We start from the raw sequence: 18428 nt of genomic DNA, 5'->3' as shown, positions 1-18428 counted from the left end.
CAGTCACTTCACTCTCCATTGCATCACCTACAAACTGAGGGGATCATTCACTGTGCTGCATTAAGAGGCCGATGCAATATGGGCGCGCAGAAAACGGGCGCTCAATGCCGAGCGCCCAGCCACCTCTCCTGGGGGCGCGATCCAATATTTAAATGAGGGATTGCGTTAAAAAGGAGACACTAGGGAGAATTTCGATAGCGCCTCCTCGGCACCGGGCGCCCAGGAGAGGTGGCTGTCAGTGCGGGTTAGGAAAACTGATGCTCAATATGAGTGCCCATTTCTCCTGATACCAGCACAAGATACCCACACAAGATTTACGGTCCAGGCAGTGTATATTGGGCGCCCAGAATTTTCATTTTATTTCCCACCTGGATCTGCTTTCTGTGTTTCCTCCTTAGTATCCCAACGATACTAAAGGAGGAATCACAGAAAGCAGGATTTTTTGTTTTTTCCCCCAATGAGCCCTTGAGTGTGGTAGACCTTTATGCCAGCCCCAGGCTGGTGGAAAATTTGCTGCGTGGGAAATTTTTGGAATTGCAGGGATTAGTTAATAGTAGAGATGTGAATCGTTTGACGATTTTAAAAAATCGTCGATATTTTTTAAATAGTCAAAAACCGTTAAGAGTGCGCGCTACAATACAAATTCCCCCGATTTATCGTCAAAAATCGTTAAATCGGGCACGGGAATTATTTGGGGGGAGGGCGGGGAAAACCGGCACACCAAAACAACCCCTAAACCCACCCCAACCCTTTAAAACCAATCCCTTACCCTCCCCCACCCTCCCGAACCCCCCCAAATGTTAAATTACCTGGTGGTCCAGTGGGGGGGGGGGGGGTCCGGCGTGATCTCCCGCCCTCGGGCCATCGGCGCCTTTTGGCTGCCACTAATTAAAATGGCGCCGATGGCCCGATTAAAAAAAAAACCCACCCGACCCTTTAAAATTACCCCCTTAGCCTCCCCCACCCTCCCGACCCCCCCCAAAACCTTTTAAAATTACCTGGTGGTCGGGGGGGGGGCGCGGGGAGCGATCTCCCGCTCTTGGGCCATCGGCTGCCACTCATAAAGATGGCGCCGATGGCCCTTTGCCCTTACCATGTGACAGGGTATCCGTGCCATTGGCCGACCCCTGTCACATGGTAGGAGCACTGGATGGCCGGCGCCATCTTTAAAGATCACTCCCCGCGCCCCCCCCCCCAGACCACCGGGTAATTTTAAAAGGTTTGGGGGGGGGGGTTGGGAGGGTGGGGGAGGCTAAAAGGGTAATTTTAAAGGGTTGGGTGGGTTTTGGTTTTTTTTTATCAGCGCGGGCCTCACTAAAAAAAAATTAAGTGATGTGAATTGGAATCGGAACCGATCCCACTTCACATCTCTAACTATCAGATTTCCCCGCCCCCCCCAGCCGAACCCGATCGTTAAAACGATCGGGCACACGATTCACATCCCTAGTTAATAGCCTCACCTACATGCACTTTACAGGTGACGAGAGCTAGTAGCTTCACGGTGGTTTAGACGCGTGTTTTGGATGCGTTAATCCCCAGACTGCATCGTGGATTATGGACGCGCATCCAAAACACGCGTGTAAAGCCGTGCACTGGGCCGAGCGCACCATATTGCATCGGCCTGTAAACACCTTAAGGCAGCAATACCCTGCATTATTTCACCCCACCCTTGGCACCATGAAGATGGTAATGAGTCAATTGGCATGCTAATTACCTCATTACTAGGCAAAAACATGTAAACCAAACAATGTGGCTTGCCTCAAAAAAAAAATCGCAAACTGCATTATTTGTATTTAAAGTTAGCTACAACTGTTGAGGTGTAGTAACTTTCCCTGGGAGCATTAGGACACACGATGCTCCTGTAGCCATAATTTAAAGGGGGCACAAAGTAACTGCCGCCACCCGCCACCCTGCCAAAAGGCAAAGACCCAGGATTCTGAAAATGACCCTCTGGGCCCCTACTGAACCACCACCACCACTACTGGAGGCAGAAGCTGGGGGGCAAGGAGGTTTAGCCGACATGGAGAGGTCAGGGGGCTTTGCACCACACTGAAACTTTTTTCTTTTTTTAAAACACACACAAACAGCGGCTTCAGGGAGGCAGAGGGGGCACATTTGTTAAGGGTACTTCAGGCTCATCGCTCTTTTAAATCATGGTGGCCCCAGAGAGCAGAGTCGCCACTGTGATCATTTTGAAGCAGGGTCTACTAACTCACAGTATTTTATTTATTTATTTTAACATTTTTCTCTACCGTCGTATGGTGGGGACAGTCACTTCGGTTTACATTAAGGCACATAAAAATAATGCTAACGTATTTTAAGTTGCATGGGTGCCATTAAGGATCGGTAACATAGTTTGCAATAATATTAATTGGTAAGTGTAATAAATCATGTCCAATTCACCTTGTATTGGTTTAGGCTACTAGATTACCTTTATCATTGTACTTTTACCTTTTATTGCTGATCTTAAAAATGAAACTTAAGCTAAATAAATAAAAATATATAGATACTGATGTTGGTTATGTGTTGTTCACCTGTTTGCTTGTGCCCGCTTTCCCCTGGGAACTATTCTCCTTTCTCTTTCTGATAAGCTAGTTTAAAGAGCCATGTTTTACTGCCAGGGAAAACACCACGAGTTTACCAAGCTGCAGTACCGTAGCTTAATAAACCCCATGGGATCCCCCCAAGGAACACATAACATAGCTAACAGACTCCTTGCATTGTAAGCTCTCTAGTGAGAGGGAAATATCTTCTGTACCAGAATCTAACTTGCCTTGAAAGGTCTTAGCTAAATCCTAAAAAGGTCTGGAAAGGCACATAATTCCACCTAAAATCCAAACCTGTATCTGCTGCGCTACTCGGAGTACTGGCGCGCTCCCTCTACTCATCTGTAAGCTACCAGAGAGCAAGGCCAAACGACAGCTCTCAAGCATCAACAGGACACCTGGTTCCCAAAAGTGCTAAGGGTAAACTCCTGAAAATCCCCAGCACAAGAAGGGCACTAACTAAATACAAACAAGGGTTTTCTGTAGTTCAGAATTTAAAAAAAACAAACAGGTTTGAAAATGACAAGGCTGCTCTTCTTTCCAACAACAGATTTTAAGTCAGACGGTTCAGTTCCTGATAATAAAACAAGCAAGTTATAGTGTTCTTGGGGCGCGTGTGCAACAGGAGGAAGTCCCTGTCACAAAAGTGGGCCAGTTTACGGGAAACGGAAACCCAGGATAGTAAAGAAGGAAATAAGCCATAGCTGCATGGCAGATGGATTGCATGTGAAACCTGATCTTCATCTCACTGTGTCCCTGTGAAAAAATTCATTTGTGAGGTCCATGGCATTGCAGCATAGCAGGGCGCAAGGAAATGCTTTTCAAAACACTGCCAATCTGGCTGCAAACAACTGAACTTCAGTGTGTGATGAGCTTATTGCAGTTTGTAGCCAATATTATTATTATTAAAAGACCCCTCTACAATAACATCTGCCTGCATACCAGCTTCTCCACAGAGATATACATTTCTAAGGACACGCCCTACCTTTTTTGATCAAAGAGAAGCATGGCAGTGAGTGAATGTAAGATGTATTTTCACTTTTAGATTTGTTTTGTTTGGGGGTTTTTTTTAAATGATAAATATCTAAAAATTGTGCAAAAGGACAGTAGCCAGGGTTGAAGCCTTGATTGGCGCTACTGCTCACACATTTCAGTACTTGTGTTAGTTCAACTCCCTTGTGCGTCTGTATCTAATAATATGCACATCTGTAAGGGTTAAAAGGAGAATATTTGCAAACAAGGATGGAGGGAACAGGAGACCAGCTCTATAACGGATACCCTTTCCTCTGCACACAGAAAAGTCGCGGTTTGATTAAGAAAACGTGAATTATGCGAGTTAAAAATACATTTCTAACGTCATTACAGAATAAAGTGTCTTGCTGCTAAAATAATCTGACAGCTGTCTTGTGTTAAAATAAGGCCTTACATTTTATATATTGCTATGCACCCTTCCTGGAAAAAAATACAAAGAGCAAGTTACTTTTCCATACCATAGAGATAAGCGTACACCAGGAAGTCACTGCTCCCTGGCCTGCAGCACGTAGCCTGGCAGACCAGCACCCTGACAAGCCCCTTGTGGCGGTGAGGTGCTCAGATAATAGTCTGGCATCTGGAAACAAGCCTCAGACTTTGGAAGGATGGATAGGTTTTATTAAAAAAAAAAAAAAAATTTCTAGCTGGTGAAGTTAAAATTCTACTCTATTTCCTTCAGCACTAGCAGTTTAAGCAGATCTCCGTGGGAAAATGGCAGCTCTATGGCCAGCTGCCCAGACACCAATAAAGTATCAAAAGATTTCTGCTCTGGTCCCCAGCACTTTATCCACTGCCTCGTTAGCATGAGGAAATTACTTCATGTACACACTGCAGTCCACCTTTTGTACAAAACGTTTTCCGCACAAAGAGCGCATGAGAAGAACCTGTCCTGCTCCAGAGGCCTTCTACTTGTGAGATATGTCTATTTGGTTTCAACCAATTTTCACCCATAAATTCCTTGATTTTTCCCCCAAAGGTGACAATCGGTTTAAAAATCGATATTCACCCTAATTCTAGGATTATTAACAGCTGCTCCAGAGCTGCAGCAGCAGCATTTCAAAGCCTCCAGCACTGCTGGAAGCCAGTGTGGGCCAAAGCTCATGCTGTGTTCAAGCGCCATTTCCCACCAATGAACGCACTCGCCCTCCAGTACTGCCCATGCTGCGTTTCAAGGTCCACTTCCTCACCCCCCAAGCAGTCAATGTGCCTGCTGTCTGATGCCGCGAAGGAAGCACTTCCTAGCATGCTTTCTGGCCCAGAACAAAAGCAGAAGTGCAGTGCCGCAGAGCGAGGGATCCTCAGTAAGCAATGCTGCTGAGGGAGAGAGGAGAAGCCTGCAGCCACCACCAGTAAGGACGACTGCTGCTGCAGTGAGGTGTGGGGGGGGGGGGGGGGGGGGAGGGAGGGGAGGGGTATAGAGATGGTGGGAGAATCTGCTTATTATTATTTTCTCCTGGCTTTGTCCACTAAAATTAATTCTGATATTTACCCAGAAAAACGAGTCATTTTTTTCCCCCAACTGATTTTCCCCTGTTTTTGCTCTGGTCATAATGAAACCTGATAAATTCTCAGGAAAAACAAAGAATACAAAACAAAAATGAAGGTCCCTAGATATATCCGTTCCTTGACTACCATACACTTAACTTCTGATGTTACACGTCTCTCCCTGAATCTCTCTTTATTGATGACAAAAGCTTTCATGAGTCAGGACCGCTGATGGGGGCTTTCCTAAATAATAAAATAACTTAAGTTAACCGAGTAGATGATGGCAGGAAAAAAAAAGGCCATCCAGCCCATTCACTCTGCTCAACTACTCCATCCACACCACCAAACGACACAGCCCAGCAGAATGCACCACTGGCAAGATCTCTCCCCATCCAGGGCAGACACTCTTGAACTCCACTGTCCCAGGCAGTAGAACATACAAGATACCCACCGTGGTCTCTCAGCATCCACTTCTCCCAGGCCTACGTACAGAGGTCCACAACATTCCAATCAGCAGCCAGCAAGAAAAGTGGAAGCTGCTGCCTGAACATCTGCCCTCCTAGATCCCCTGCATATATCTGACAGATAGACCCAGCTACAGGAGTGCCTGCATTTTTACTAGGACTTCTATCTCTTACAGAATCTGCAGCTTGCCAGACAGAATCAAACTAGCAGCTGGGTCTAAACATCTCAAATCAGATCTAAGCAGGTCCTCTGCGTGGCACGCTAAAGCCCTCAAAACGTCCCATGAACAGAGCTAATATTAAAAAATGTTTATTATATTATAAAGTCAATAATTCAATGTAAATACTTTTAATGCACAATGTGATATCCTGTTCAAAAGACACTTTCCCTATATAATATTACTTCTTTATGAAAAATGTATAAAACATAATACATGCTACCCTTTTCTAAAAGGCACAAAATGGATGCCCCCTAGGGACATCGCACTACCCCACAATCATACTGCACGCCACACAATTTCAAATACAATCTAACTTTAAAGAGACTACCTGGGATAAAGATGTTATCTTAGAGAGAAGCTATTAACTTGCAACATTCGTCAGATTGATAAACAGAAAATACAAAAATAAACAAACTGTAATTTGTTTTTTTTTAATTAGTATTAAGCAACTCCAGCAAATATTATTGCCATCCAACATCGGAAGATAAGTCTTAGAAAAAAGTTATTTTCAAGCTTCAAACGCCTCAAGTCCAAGGGCCTGACCTATGGTCTCTTCAATGATCACGGCCACAAACAATTCACTGTCCACCAGCTCCCCAACAGATGTCTTTAACCCAATATGAACTTATACTTGTAAATATCCCCAATGCCAGTCACCAATCTTCTCTAAGCAAGAAAATGTCAATCATCCTTGGCGCCGCATACTTCAGTCCACATTTTGCATAAGCTGGCTCCACGTCGCTTAGTTCACAGGAAACTTTTTCCACTTAATTCACTATTTCAAATGTCAGAGTGACCTAATGCCTTTTACCGGTGTCCATCACCGAAAATTACCCGGACACTGCAGCGTTTCGGCACACCTGTGCCTGCACCAGGGGAAACTTTTATTCAGCAAACCTCCTCACCACATGCTCCATACTAATTAAAAAAAGATTACAGTTTTATTTTTTAGGTATCAATCTGACGAATGTTGCAAGTTAAGCACAGCTTCTCTCTAAGATAACATCTTTTTCCCAGGTAGTCTCTATAAAGTTAGATTGTATTTGAAATTGTGTGGCGTGCAGTATGATTGTGGGGTAGTGTGATGTCCCTAGGGGGCATCCATAATGTGTTTTCAGATAAGGGCAGCGTGCACCAGTCCTGGGGGAATTCTGCACTACTGCGGAGCGCAGAATTTGCGCAGAATTCCCCCTGCACAGAATTGCCAAATTCTGCGCAGAAAATAGCAGAGACCCTGGCATGCTACGAACGAAGCGTGTCCCGCGTGTGCTGCGGGATGCGCTCCGTTTGCGGTGAAGATGAAGGCAAGGGTGCACCATTCGCGACGAAAAGGGAAGGCCCCCGTGTGCCGCGAACGGCACACTTGGGCCTTCATCTTCGCTGCGAACGGAGCGCGTCCCGCAGCACGCGCCCGTTCGTGGCATGCTCATGAAAGAATGTGTGTGAGAGAGGGGAGGGGGTGTGGGGGGATGCTTAAGTGTGGGTTTCAGAGAGAGGGAGCCTATATGAGGAGATTGTGAAGGAATGTGTATGTGTGAGAGACTGGGAGCTCGTGTGTATGAAAAAGGGATTGTATGTATGTGAGGGTGCTAGTCTGTGTGAAGGGATTGTGTATGTGTGAGAGAGAGCCTGCATGAAGGAGTGCATGAGAGAGAGCCACAGGTAGCCTGTGTGAGAGAGACACAGCTTGTGTGGGTGTGTATGCAAGAAAGAGGGCCTTCTATGAGGGTGTGTGTGTGTCTTGTGTGTGGGAGGGAGCCTGTGTGAGGGGCAGTACTGAGAACGGGGTCAAACTCTGGGACTAGCAATAGAGTGGAGGGAGATGAGCCTAGAGGTGGAGGGGAGAGATACTGGCAGGTGAAGAAGGAGTTGGGGCCTGAGAGGGTAAAGTGGCCAGGGGAGAAGGGACCCTCTTACAGTGAATTTCTAGGGACATTCTGCTCAAAATATTTAAAATTCTGCATCTTTAAGTAATAACTTTTTTCTGTATTAATTAAAAATGTAATTACTTAAAGACTGTCATGTAAATTGTGTTATTTTGACCAATATAAAGTATGCAGAATTTTAAGTTTTTGTGCGCAGAATTCCCCCAGGAGTAATGTACGATGTTTTACAAACTTTTCATAAAGGAGTAATAATATTATATAGGGAAAGTGTCTTTTGACCAATATATCACACTGAATTGTATTTACATTGAATTATTGACTTTATAATATAATAATATTTTTTAATATTAGCATTGTTCATGGTAGCTTTGAGGGCGCTGGCCGGCAATTGAACAGATTATAGTGGTTGTTAGATTAGATTGTAGCGGCCCCCATGTAGCCTGCCAGATGTGGCTACGCGAGCACTTGGGTTGCCGCTAGGTCTTCCAGTGATTACTGAGCTTGGAAAGGACCTCATATGTTAAAGAAGTTTGGCAAAACAGGGGTGGAAAAATCAAATGCTACTTTCCAAAACAAGCCCTAATGGGGTGGGGACTCCAAGGCAGAGCATGATCTGCCGCCCGTGTCTCCCCACGCATCCTGCATGCACGCCCAACTGACCACAGCGCCCCAGTCCCATTTATTTTGCATCCAAAACAGAAAGCAAAGGGTCCCTTTAAATACTGTCCCCCTCCAAAGTCAACCCTGGTAGCTGGGGAAAATTAAAAAGAAAACTCTAGCCTGAATCCATACACCAAAAACCAACATACCTATATTCTGCGACAGGTCTGTGAGAATATCGTGCCTCTCGATTTTCTTCAGCAAGTCCAACAGCCCTCCCACGGTGGCTCGATAGCACTTTCCTTGCCAGTTATCCAACAGCTTCGCTGTTGGGTTTTGGAAGCCCTCAAAGTTCTTGATTTCTAGGTATTCATAGCCCATTTCCTCTGCCAGGCTGGTCCAGTCAGGAGCCACCATGGTTCTCGGGTTCAGGTACATGGATAGCTTGTTCCTGACTGTGAAGTTCAGGGCGACGAGGGGGATGGAATTTAGATCGATGCCTTTCAGGCCCAGGCCGCAGTCTGCGCCTACAGGAGCGGTGGCCATGATCAGCCCGGGCAAACCTCCCTTTTCTGCTTCCTCGGTTCTGGGAGGGGCTTCCGGTTCACCGTGGCTTTAGCCTTTCAGAAAGCGTTTCTCTTCCAGATGTTCTCAACCACATTAAAAAAAATGGTTCCTCAAGAAGGCATTCGGAATAAGGTCAATAGCAGCGGCCCATCCTTTCAGAATTCCCCCTTTATAACAAAAAAAAAAAAAAAATGAATAGAGAAGCATCAGACAGAGCATACCCAAGACTATTGTTTTATATATGTTCCAACGGCATTGTTCAGAGCAGATTGCAAAAGTAAGTTCGCAGAAAAATTCTTGCTAACATGGAAAAAGAAATTTCAATGACTGAAAAAAAAAAAAAAAAACAACCCCTAAACCCCATCAACCTTTAAAACTAGCTTTGTCTCCTTTTGACTTTGGACAGTCGTATTGTATCTTACTGTATTGATCCTCTACATTATCAGAGACGGCAACACGGCGTTGACGAAGGCCAAACGTTCCCTTTTCAGAAAGGATGCAACAGATGAGGAGGAATTGTTTAAGAGCCTGGGGCCAAGAGAATCGGTCCACCGAGCTCGCTTCCCTTTCCAGGCATCTACCATCTTCTTTTAGGGCCAAGGGAAGATTCTGCTTACCTCACAGCAAAAAAAAAAAAGAAGCCGATTCAATGGGCTTTCACCTGCCTCGCTCACCCTTATTTATCTACCTTCGCAGTCACAGCTCCTGTCAGCATTTCTTTACATTCATCAGTCTTTTATTCTCCCTCCCAGCAGAGCAACTGAAAGAAATGTCAACATTTCCTGACATATCGGGCGAGGTGGCTGACTCCTATTTTTACGGTTTTGCCTTTCCTACCCCCAGCCCCACCCGAAGCCTGGATTCATCCTCTCTCTGGTGTAGTGTTACTTAAGTCTTCATTCTTAACACAAATGAAGGGTTAGTAGGCATAAGCAGGGATTTTTTTTTTTCTGTTTCTCGGGGAGGGAGGGGAGACGGGAATTACCTGACTGGACTTTAACCAAAGTCTTCTGAAAACCTGAGATGGTTCGTGTCCAAAGAATACAGTGCATTTGGAATCGTGCAGTGTGCCCAGAGTCCTTCTGGCACATTAGCTGTGGATGGGCTAACAGGAAAGGGCACAGCCACCTAAAGTGTCCGTGTCACCTTCTATTTCTCAGTAACTTCTTGTCCGTACTTCAGGTGGGATGGGTTTCCAAGCACCTCTTGGTTCAGGTTTCTCTTCTGCAGTATTAGCGTGAGAATTTTTAACTCTTTTTATACCAACAGGTCAAATGCGTTATTGTGGGGTTTCATTTATCCTGCAGTACCATTTATTAAAACAGCAATGTGGGCTTTATAATAAGATCCCCCAACAAGTTCAGATGGTAGATAAACAGAATCACATGGTGATTGTGTGACCATCATATCCTGCACTGATTGCACATGTACTGTGATCATATCTTGCATGCAGAATCCATATATATCTTTTTTTTTTTTTTTTAGAGAAGTTTTTATATATTTAATTAAAAAATAATCAATTTTATGGAAACAACTTATCTTAGATGGACTCTTTTGCACACCGACACTGGAACAGTGTTTTGAATTAAATTCTTTTGAGAGTTCATAAGCTATTCATTGCTTGGCAGAACAAGTTTCTTCACTGGCTTTTATCAGAGCTGAGCGGCCAAAGTTACCATGCATCCAGTGGGTTTAAACAGCGGTAACCCATCTGTTCTGATCTGCATTTCCACCATAATTGCTGTGATATATGGAGATGTGATATTTCAGGCTAAATGAAAGGCTGTCATGTATTTTTACTTTGTTTTGTGCCATTTTGTTGGTTTTATTTGAATTGTTTTAATTGTAACTTATTTTAATATGTTGATTTTGTACGTTTATCTGCAGAGTTCCGTGGATCAGCAGGCTACAAATTGTATAAATAAATAAATACATACATACATAAATAAAATAGTTCCTAAGACTCACACTTACCAGTGAGCCCTGGCCAAGTACGGTCACTATAACGTGACTGGCCATATGAAGGATGGGGAAGTGATTTTATAAAACGTGGTAAAGCATGTGCGCATTTATTGGACACATGGTAATAGACACCTAAAGGGACTGAATTAACAAAAGTTTGAAGCTTGTGTGCAGTAGTGCCAATCCTCAAGGCACCAGGGCACTATAGTCCTGTACAGGCTAGATCCAACTGACATGGAAGCCCAAAAGAGTAAGAGGAAACTGCCAGACCAAATACAACAAAATCATTATTTTAATGCAAGTATTTTCATATTAATTCACTATCTCTGGGACTATGATTACTGCAATTTAAATGTGGAGAACATGATCTCCCTCCTAAGCTTGTGCAGGTGGGCAGACAAATAGAATAAGAAATAATTATTTTGTATTAAGGACTTGATTTTCAAAATAATTTATGCACCTAAAAGCACAAAAAAAAACTTTTCAATAATCTAAAATAACTGCCCCTACTAGCGTGGCCATTGCCTGAACATCCTGCCTCCTAGGTCCCCTTCGTGACCTGCCAGACAGATCCAGCTGTGTTAGCATCTGCATTTCCGCCAAGACTCCTAGTTATTGCTGTAACTGCAAACCCGGCTGCTAGTTAATTCTATCACTGCAGCGTGCCAGAGAGACAGCCACACCGATGCCTGCGTGTCATACGTCCCACATGGTCATTCATCCTGGCAACCCCAAAACTAGTTGATGAATTATCTGAGTAAAGAACTGTAAACACAAACATGCGCCGCTAAGACCTGCTTCTGCTTTCTTTGCAGTCTGCAATCAAAAGATCCTTGACAAATTTACCCCATTGCCCTCAAACAAGGCTACTGTTTTACCTGTTTGCCAGGAGGCATTTTGTGCATCCATAACTCATTCTGTGAAAAAATGTTTCCTGATGTTGCTTCTGAGTTTATCCTCTTGTTCTAGAACTTCCCTTCTACTGAAAAAGGCTTACCACATGTGCATTATTAAATTTATTTAAAAGGTTTATTACCTGCCTCACCAAAAAATGTTCTAGGCAGAGTACAGTAAATGTATCTGGATTTCTCCGTCACCTCTCGCCTGGGAAGAGGCGAGAGGTGACGGACCTCTCTGCAAGCCCCTCTAAAAAATTAGAGGGGCTTGCAGAGAGGTCCTCCTCTGGACTGCCTCCACTCTTTCTATAACCTTCCAGAAGCACAGTCTCCATAACCAGATCCAATACTCCAGGTGAGGTTTCACTGATGATCTCTACATGTTTAATACTGTAACTTAGCTGCCAAGCAGCTGACCACACCGAGTTCTTAGATTGCTTTTCCTGCCAGCTCCTCCCTCAGGCATGTCCACTCTTGCAAATATTAGTATCATTCACATAAGCAGCAAACCTTCCCCCAAACCTCTCCATAAAATAATACTCACTAGGGATGTGAATCGTGTCCTCGATCGTCTTAACGATCGATTTCGGCTGGGAGGGGGAGGGAATCGTATTGTTGCCGTTTGGGGGGGTAAAATATCGTTAAAAATCGTTAAAAATCGAAAAATCGAAAAACCGGCACATTAAAACCCCCTAAAACCCACCCCCGACCCTTTAAATTAAATCCCCCACCCTCCCGAACCCCCCCCCAAATAACTTAAATAACCTGCGGGTCCAGCGGCGGTCCGGAACGGCAGCGGTCCGGAACGGGCTCCTGCTCCTGAATCTTGTCGTCTTCAGCCGGCGCCATTTTCCAAAATGGCGCCGAAAAATGGCGGCGGCCATAGACGAAAAAGATTGGACGGCAGGAGGTCCTTCCGGACCCCCGCTGGACTTTTGGCAAGTCTCGTGGGGGTCAGGAGGCCCCCCACAAGCTGGCCAAAAGTTCCTGGAGGTCCAGCGGGGGTCAGGGAGCGATTTCCCGCCGCGAATCGTTTTCGTACGGAAAATGGCGCCGGCAGGAGATCGACTGCAGGAGGTCGTTCAGCGAGGCGCCGGAACCCTCGCTGAACGACCTCCTGCAGTCGATCTCCTGCAAGCGCCATTTTCCGTACGAAAACGATTCGCGGCGGGAAATCGCTCCCTGACCCCCGCTGGACCTCCAGGAACTTTTGGCCAGCTTGTGGGGGGCCTCCTGACCCCCACGAGACTTGCCAAAAGTCCAGCGGGGGTCCGGAAGGACCTCCTGCCGTCCAATCTTTTTCGTCTATGGCCGCCGCCATTTTGGAAAATGGCGCCGGCTGAAGACGACAAGATTCAGGAGCAGGAGCCCGTTCCGGACCGCTGCCGTTCCGGACCGCCGCTGGACCCGCAGGTTATTTAAGTTATTGGGGGGGGGGTTCTAGGGGGTTTTAGTGTGCCGGCTCACGATTCTAACGATTTATAACGATAAATCGTTAGAATCTGTATTGTATTGTGTTCCATAACGGTTTAAGACGATATTAAAATTATCGGACGATAATTTTAATCGTCCTAAAACGATTCACATCCCTAATACTCACAAAGATATTGACCAGGGCTAGGACTGATTTCCTGAGGAGCTCTACTCCTCCCCTTTCTATCTTCAAAGTAACCACTTACCACCCCCCTCTGTTGTCTATCCCTCAACCAATCAGACTGTTCGGTCTATTTATCAGCCTCCAATACAGAACAGAGAGTCAAAGGCTTTGCTGAAACTCCAGTACACCATATATCCAGGGCCCAACCCAATCTGTTCTCTGAAGAACCCGAGTATCCAGTCTGATCTCCCTCTGGTAAAACCATGTGGCCTCGGATTCCCCAACCCTCCAGATTCAAGATTTTTCACTGACCTTTACTTTAGATGTCTCCAATAAATGTTCTCACCACAGAGGTCAGATCGATCACTCCAGTTTCCAACCCTATTACCACTTTTATGAAGAGGGACCTCATCTGCCTCTCTCCAGTCCCATGGACCACACCTGTCTCCAAAGATTTACTGAACAGATCCACCAGAGCTTCTGAGCTCCCTTAATATTCTACAATGTATCCCATCTGGCCCCATGGCTTTGCCTACTTGCAATATTTCTAGTGCCACATGAACACTCTTCCAAAAGCAGCTTGGCATCCATCCTACTACCATGCACGCCGCAGCCAACAACCAACAGTTCTTCTCCAGTGGAGGCAGAGACCTCTTCCTTGTTCCCTTCCACACATTTCTCATCTCAATCTTACAGTCTCACCTCTAGCCTTCCTTCTTTCACCGACATAATTACCTCACATTACTTCTAATTTTTTTATTCCACTTGTGCCTTTGCATCCCAATTACTTTCTCTAAGTCTTTTAGCCTTACTATTCTTCCCTGTTCTTTCTGGCTTTCCTTATGTTTCAAATGCTAATCTTTTTGTAAAAAGTCATATTGGTCTCTTCTTCCTCTTTTTACTTTTTTCAACAAATATGTATTGCATTTTATTTAGCTCCTTTTAGTTTAGCACACTGTTCTTCATCATCACCTACATTTTCCCACTACGCAAGCACTTGCTCAAGGTACATCCGCTATTTTCCAAAGGGAGAGTATTTCAAATATAGGACTTTGACCTTTGACATCATACCATTTGATGATCGCTCATGCTGAGATGAACATTGGAAACATCTTCTCAGTTCCTACGTATCTCATCCACTATCAGTCCTATCCTTATGGATTTCACTACCATTTGTCTGAGAAGAGTCCCTTGGAGGGGGATGCAGGATCTCTCTCTTCCTAACCAATTCTGAAGATGGGATACTCCAACTCATATCCATCAGGTTAAAAAATCTCTCACCAACGCCCACTTCCCTCTTTATTCTCACCTTCTGGATGTCTTCAATCAGATCTGCAAACCAAACCAATGTAGATGAATGTGCATCTCCCTTTCCTTTCCCCATGCCCCCTATATTTCAGCTGCTTTGATGCTCTTTTACACATAAAGAGCCATGCCCTGTCTGTCCCATACAGATTATATAAGTCTGGTTTGGCTGTACCCAGTCATGGGACTCGGTGAATCATGTTTCTGCGATGGCAACAACATCTAGGTCTGCCTCTGTCGTTAGGGCTTGCGGGTCCAGAACTTTGTTGCCTGGAGACTCTGAGCGTTCGTGCTCCTCAGTATCCAGCAGTTTCTCCTCACCTTGTCTAACAATTCTGCAAAGTCCCCAGTGGCCTTGCGGGATCTTCACTCGAAGTCCACCCGATTGAATTGGCTTCCATCCGCCCATCCCCCCTCCTCTAGTTTAAACGCCTGGTAATGGATAATCTAACTCACTCTCTCCTTTTTCCTGTCACAGATATAGACCGTCACTACCGCACAGATTTTATTTTCCCCATGTGTGCTCCCAGTCCCCAAATACATCCAAAACCCTTTTTTTATGCCTTTTTTTTTTTTTGAGCCATGTAGTGAAGCTGCCTCTCTTTCCCCCTTACCATGAGCAGGTGAAACCTCAGAAAATACTGTGCCCTTTGCCAGCTGCCCAAGACCTTCCCCCTAAATGCCTCAACTCACCCTCTACTACACCGACTCCATTTCTAGCCTGGTCCTTGGTTCCCAAGTGGACTTTGGAATCAAACTTCAGAATTTCTTTTTTTTCTGCTCCCGGTACTTCTAAGAATCCAGTTTGTGTTCCTGCTGGCTGACAAATTCCAGTAGGTATTTGACCTTTACGATTTCTTGTAAACGTGCCCCTAACTTAATAACTTTATTTATTTATTTAAAAGAATTTATATCCCACACCCACCAAAGTGCAGGGCGGGTTACAATGGTACAATTATAAAACAGTCCCTCCAGGACCAGGAATTTTTGACAGTGACTTTGGGGTTGTGTATAAAGTGGGTGTCATTCTTCAATCCTATTGTCATCACTTCAGAAAAGTACAGTAAGCAGCTGCCAGTAAAGCTATGAAAACGATTTTACTAAGTAAGGATGACAGTTAATTACTGGGTTAATTCTGAGTTATCAAAAAATCCTCTTTTTCCTGCATGCAGAATCTCTGCACCCAGGGCAGTTTTTTCTGCACCCAGGGCAGATATTAAAAATTACACCCTCCACACCCCCTCTCCCTGTCACAGCACTCTCACACTCAGACCGATTCAGTAAACCACACGGGAGAGCCGGTGCTCCGAGGCGAGTGCCTGCTCTCCCAACACGCACCCAGGCCATTCTCCTGGGCGCGCGATTCAGTATGCAAATGAGGGCCCACGCTAATAAGGAGGCACTAGGGACACTAGCGTGTCCCTAGTGCCTCCTTATTGGCGGAAGCGGTGGCTGTCAGCGGGTTTGATAGCCGACGCTTAATGTTACTGGCGTTGGTTGTCGAACCCGCTGACAGCCACGGGTTCGGAACATGGACGCCAGCAAAATTGAGTGTCCACTTTCCAACCTGTGGGCAGATTTTTTTTTTTTAATTTTTGGGGCCTCCGACTTAATATTGCTATGATATTAAGTGGGAAGGTGTACAGAAAAGCAGTTTTTTCTGCTTTTTTGTACACTTTCCCGGTTCCAGCAAGAGTTAATTTCTGAGAGTAAAATGTGTGGTTTGGCTGCACATTTAACTTTCTGTATAGAGCGGGACTAACAAGCTCATCAGCATGCATTTGCATGTTGAGGGTGCTATTATTTTTTTTTGGGGGGGGGGGGGGGGGGTTGGACGCGTGTTTTCCACACGCTATTACCCCTAACTGTATGAGGGGTAATAATAGCGCATCAAAAACATGCGTCCAAACGGGGGCTAACGGTGTGCTCAACCTGAGCGCACCATACTGAATTGGCCTGACTGTGCACGATAGTCCTTGTTAAATCAGGAGTAATGTTCTGCGCACAAAAATGTGTGCACAACTGCTCACTAGCATGCACATACCCTGGGCCCTCGTTATGGCTATACTGAAAACTTAAGTGATTAAGAGTGCCTCCAGGACTGGGTTGGGAATCACCTCCCTAAAGCACCAATATGCCTCTGATTGGGAAAACTATTTACTTGGTTATGCTAGTTTTATGTTTAAGAAGTTTATGTATAATTGAATTGGTTTACTTTTCATTAATTTTTGTTTACCACTTTGATGGTATTAATGGAACCACAAGCTGGACCACTCCAGAACCTAAATGCTAGCAGAATACAGATCCTCCAAAAATTACTAACAGAAATATGCAGACAAAAAGCTACATTCTTCTTTGTTCTGGTATCCACTCCTGCTGCACCCACTGCCCCACTTCTTGTTCCCTTCTGACAGGAGGGCAGGGAGAACAAGAGGAGAAAAGGTTTGTCTGCTTCTGGCTCAGCTCCTTACCCTCGTATTTCTTGCAGGCTGTCAAAGAGGACAGGGGCTGGAGCAGGAGGCAGAGGTACGGTATGTTCTCTGCCGCCTGCGATTCAGGTATTGGCCAAACTAGGGCAGAGCCCTGTGCACTCCTGCTATGCCCATAGGTAAAAGCAACCCTACTGCTGACATTCCCTTCGGCCTGACATCCAGGGGCCAGCCGCTCCCTTCCTCCCCGTAATCCCAGCACTGCAGCTATTTAACTCCATTACTGCAACAAGCTAAGACCGCGCATTTTGTTGCTGTACTGTTTTACATTCACACCCAGACCCCCGTCTAACTTCGCCATAGACCTAAAATCGTAGCAAAACGGATATCAAGGGCCTGCTGTGCAACTTAAAACTTCTCTCCAGAAAGCTGTTTCACTCTCTTCTTCCAGTAAACCGGCGCCGCCCTTCAATTGCACAACCAGGAAGGAGAAAAAAAAAAAGTTACCTTACAAGCCTCAGCAGTCTTAAAGCCTTCAGCAAGCGGCGTAAAAACAACTCCAGTAAAATCCTTCGTAAAACCTTACTAATATTTCCTGAACACTCCACTGCCGGCAAATAGGTGCAGAAGGGAGGGAACGCACCTCTCCCGGGCTGCGCGAGCGGGGTGAAGCACGTGACGCAAGCGCCGTCCCTTCTCAGGCGAAGCCCGGCCCGGGCGATTCCAAAGTCCGCGGGGACCACCCACCAGCTCCCCAGCTCCGGGGGCTCGGCAAAGACTGCGGTGCTCCAGAGAGCAGCTCCCAGAGGCTTCTTTGCAAACCCCTTACCTGCTGGGTTAAGCTGCTGCCCGTGTCCTCGGCACCTCCGCCTCCCCCCACCCCCGGTTCCACATGGTACAGCCTCTGAGTCTGACCGCGGATAGGTGCGAGCACGCAGGCTCTTCCACCTTCTCGGTTCCTGCCAGCAAACGTTTAGGCAGGGTTTAGGGTGGGGTTAAAGCACCGGGAGGGGCTGCTGGAGGTGCGGCAGGGTTGCCAACTTCCGAGAAATCTAAATTATTATTACTGGCATTGTGTCTGCCACATCCCTGTCCCCTCCGTTTCCCAGCATTTCAAATCATCAAAATGAACAGAGATGCAACCGTTCCCATCCCATCTCTGATGCTACCTCCCCTTCAGCAAACCTCAAATTCTGAGGGAGACACACATCCCTCCCCCAGCCCTCTTGGTAATTAAAAATTTCGTATGTGGCCCTTCCCTTTAAATAAAGTTTGGGGACCCCCTGGGCTAAACAGACTTTCTCTGCACAGGCTTCCCTTTGTCCCATTCTTAGGGCAAGCTGACATTCTCTCAAGCCGATGCAATATCTCGCGCGGTAAAATGGGCACTCGTGTTGCACACCTGTTTTCCTAATGCACGCACTCCCACCTCTCTTGG

The 18428-nt window shown here is 45.7% G+C and overlaps 1 protein-coding gene across 2 annotated transcripts in view; it reads right to left on the bottom strand.

The window, feature by feature from the left end:
* MYD88 (MYD88 innate immune signal transduction adaptor) overlaps positions 1-17971 on the bottom strand; it is a 34783-nt gene extending 16812 nt beyond the window's left edge. The window contains exons 1-2 of one of the 2 annotated variants that reach the window (XM_029588378.1): positions 17820-17971; positions 8444-8968 (exon numbers count right to left, since the gene is read on the bottom strand). In XM_029588378.1, coding sequence (XP_029444238.1) covers positions 8444-8780 — 337 coding nt within the window. In that variant the 5' untranslated portion in view covers positions 8781-8968; positions 17820-17971. Of the gene's footprint in view, positions 1-8443; positions 8969-17497; positions 17746-17819 lie in introns of those variants that run through there. The other variant, XM_029588377.1, reaches the window with a different exon arrangement.
* Positions 17972-18428: the final 457 nt, after the last annotated feature.

Source organism: Rhinatrema bivittatum, chromosome 2 (genome assembly GCF_901001135.1).
Source record: "Rhinatrema bivittatum chromosome 2, aRhiBiv1.1, whole genome shotgun sequence".
Classification (NCBI taxonomy): Eukaryota; Metazoa; Chordata; class Amphibia; order Gymnophiona; family Rhinatrematidae; genus Rhinatrema; species Rhinatrema bivittatum.
This window is presented reverse-complemented; position numbering and strand designations above follow the sequence as displayed.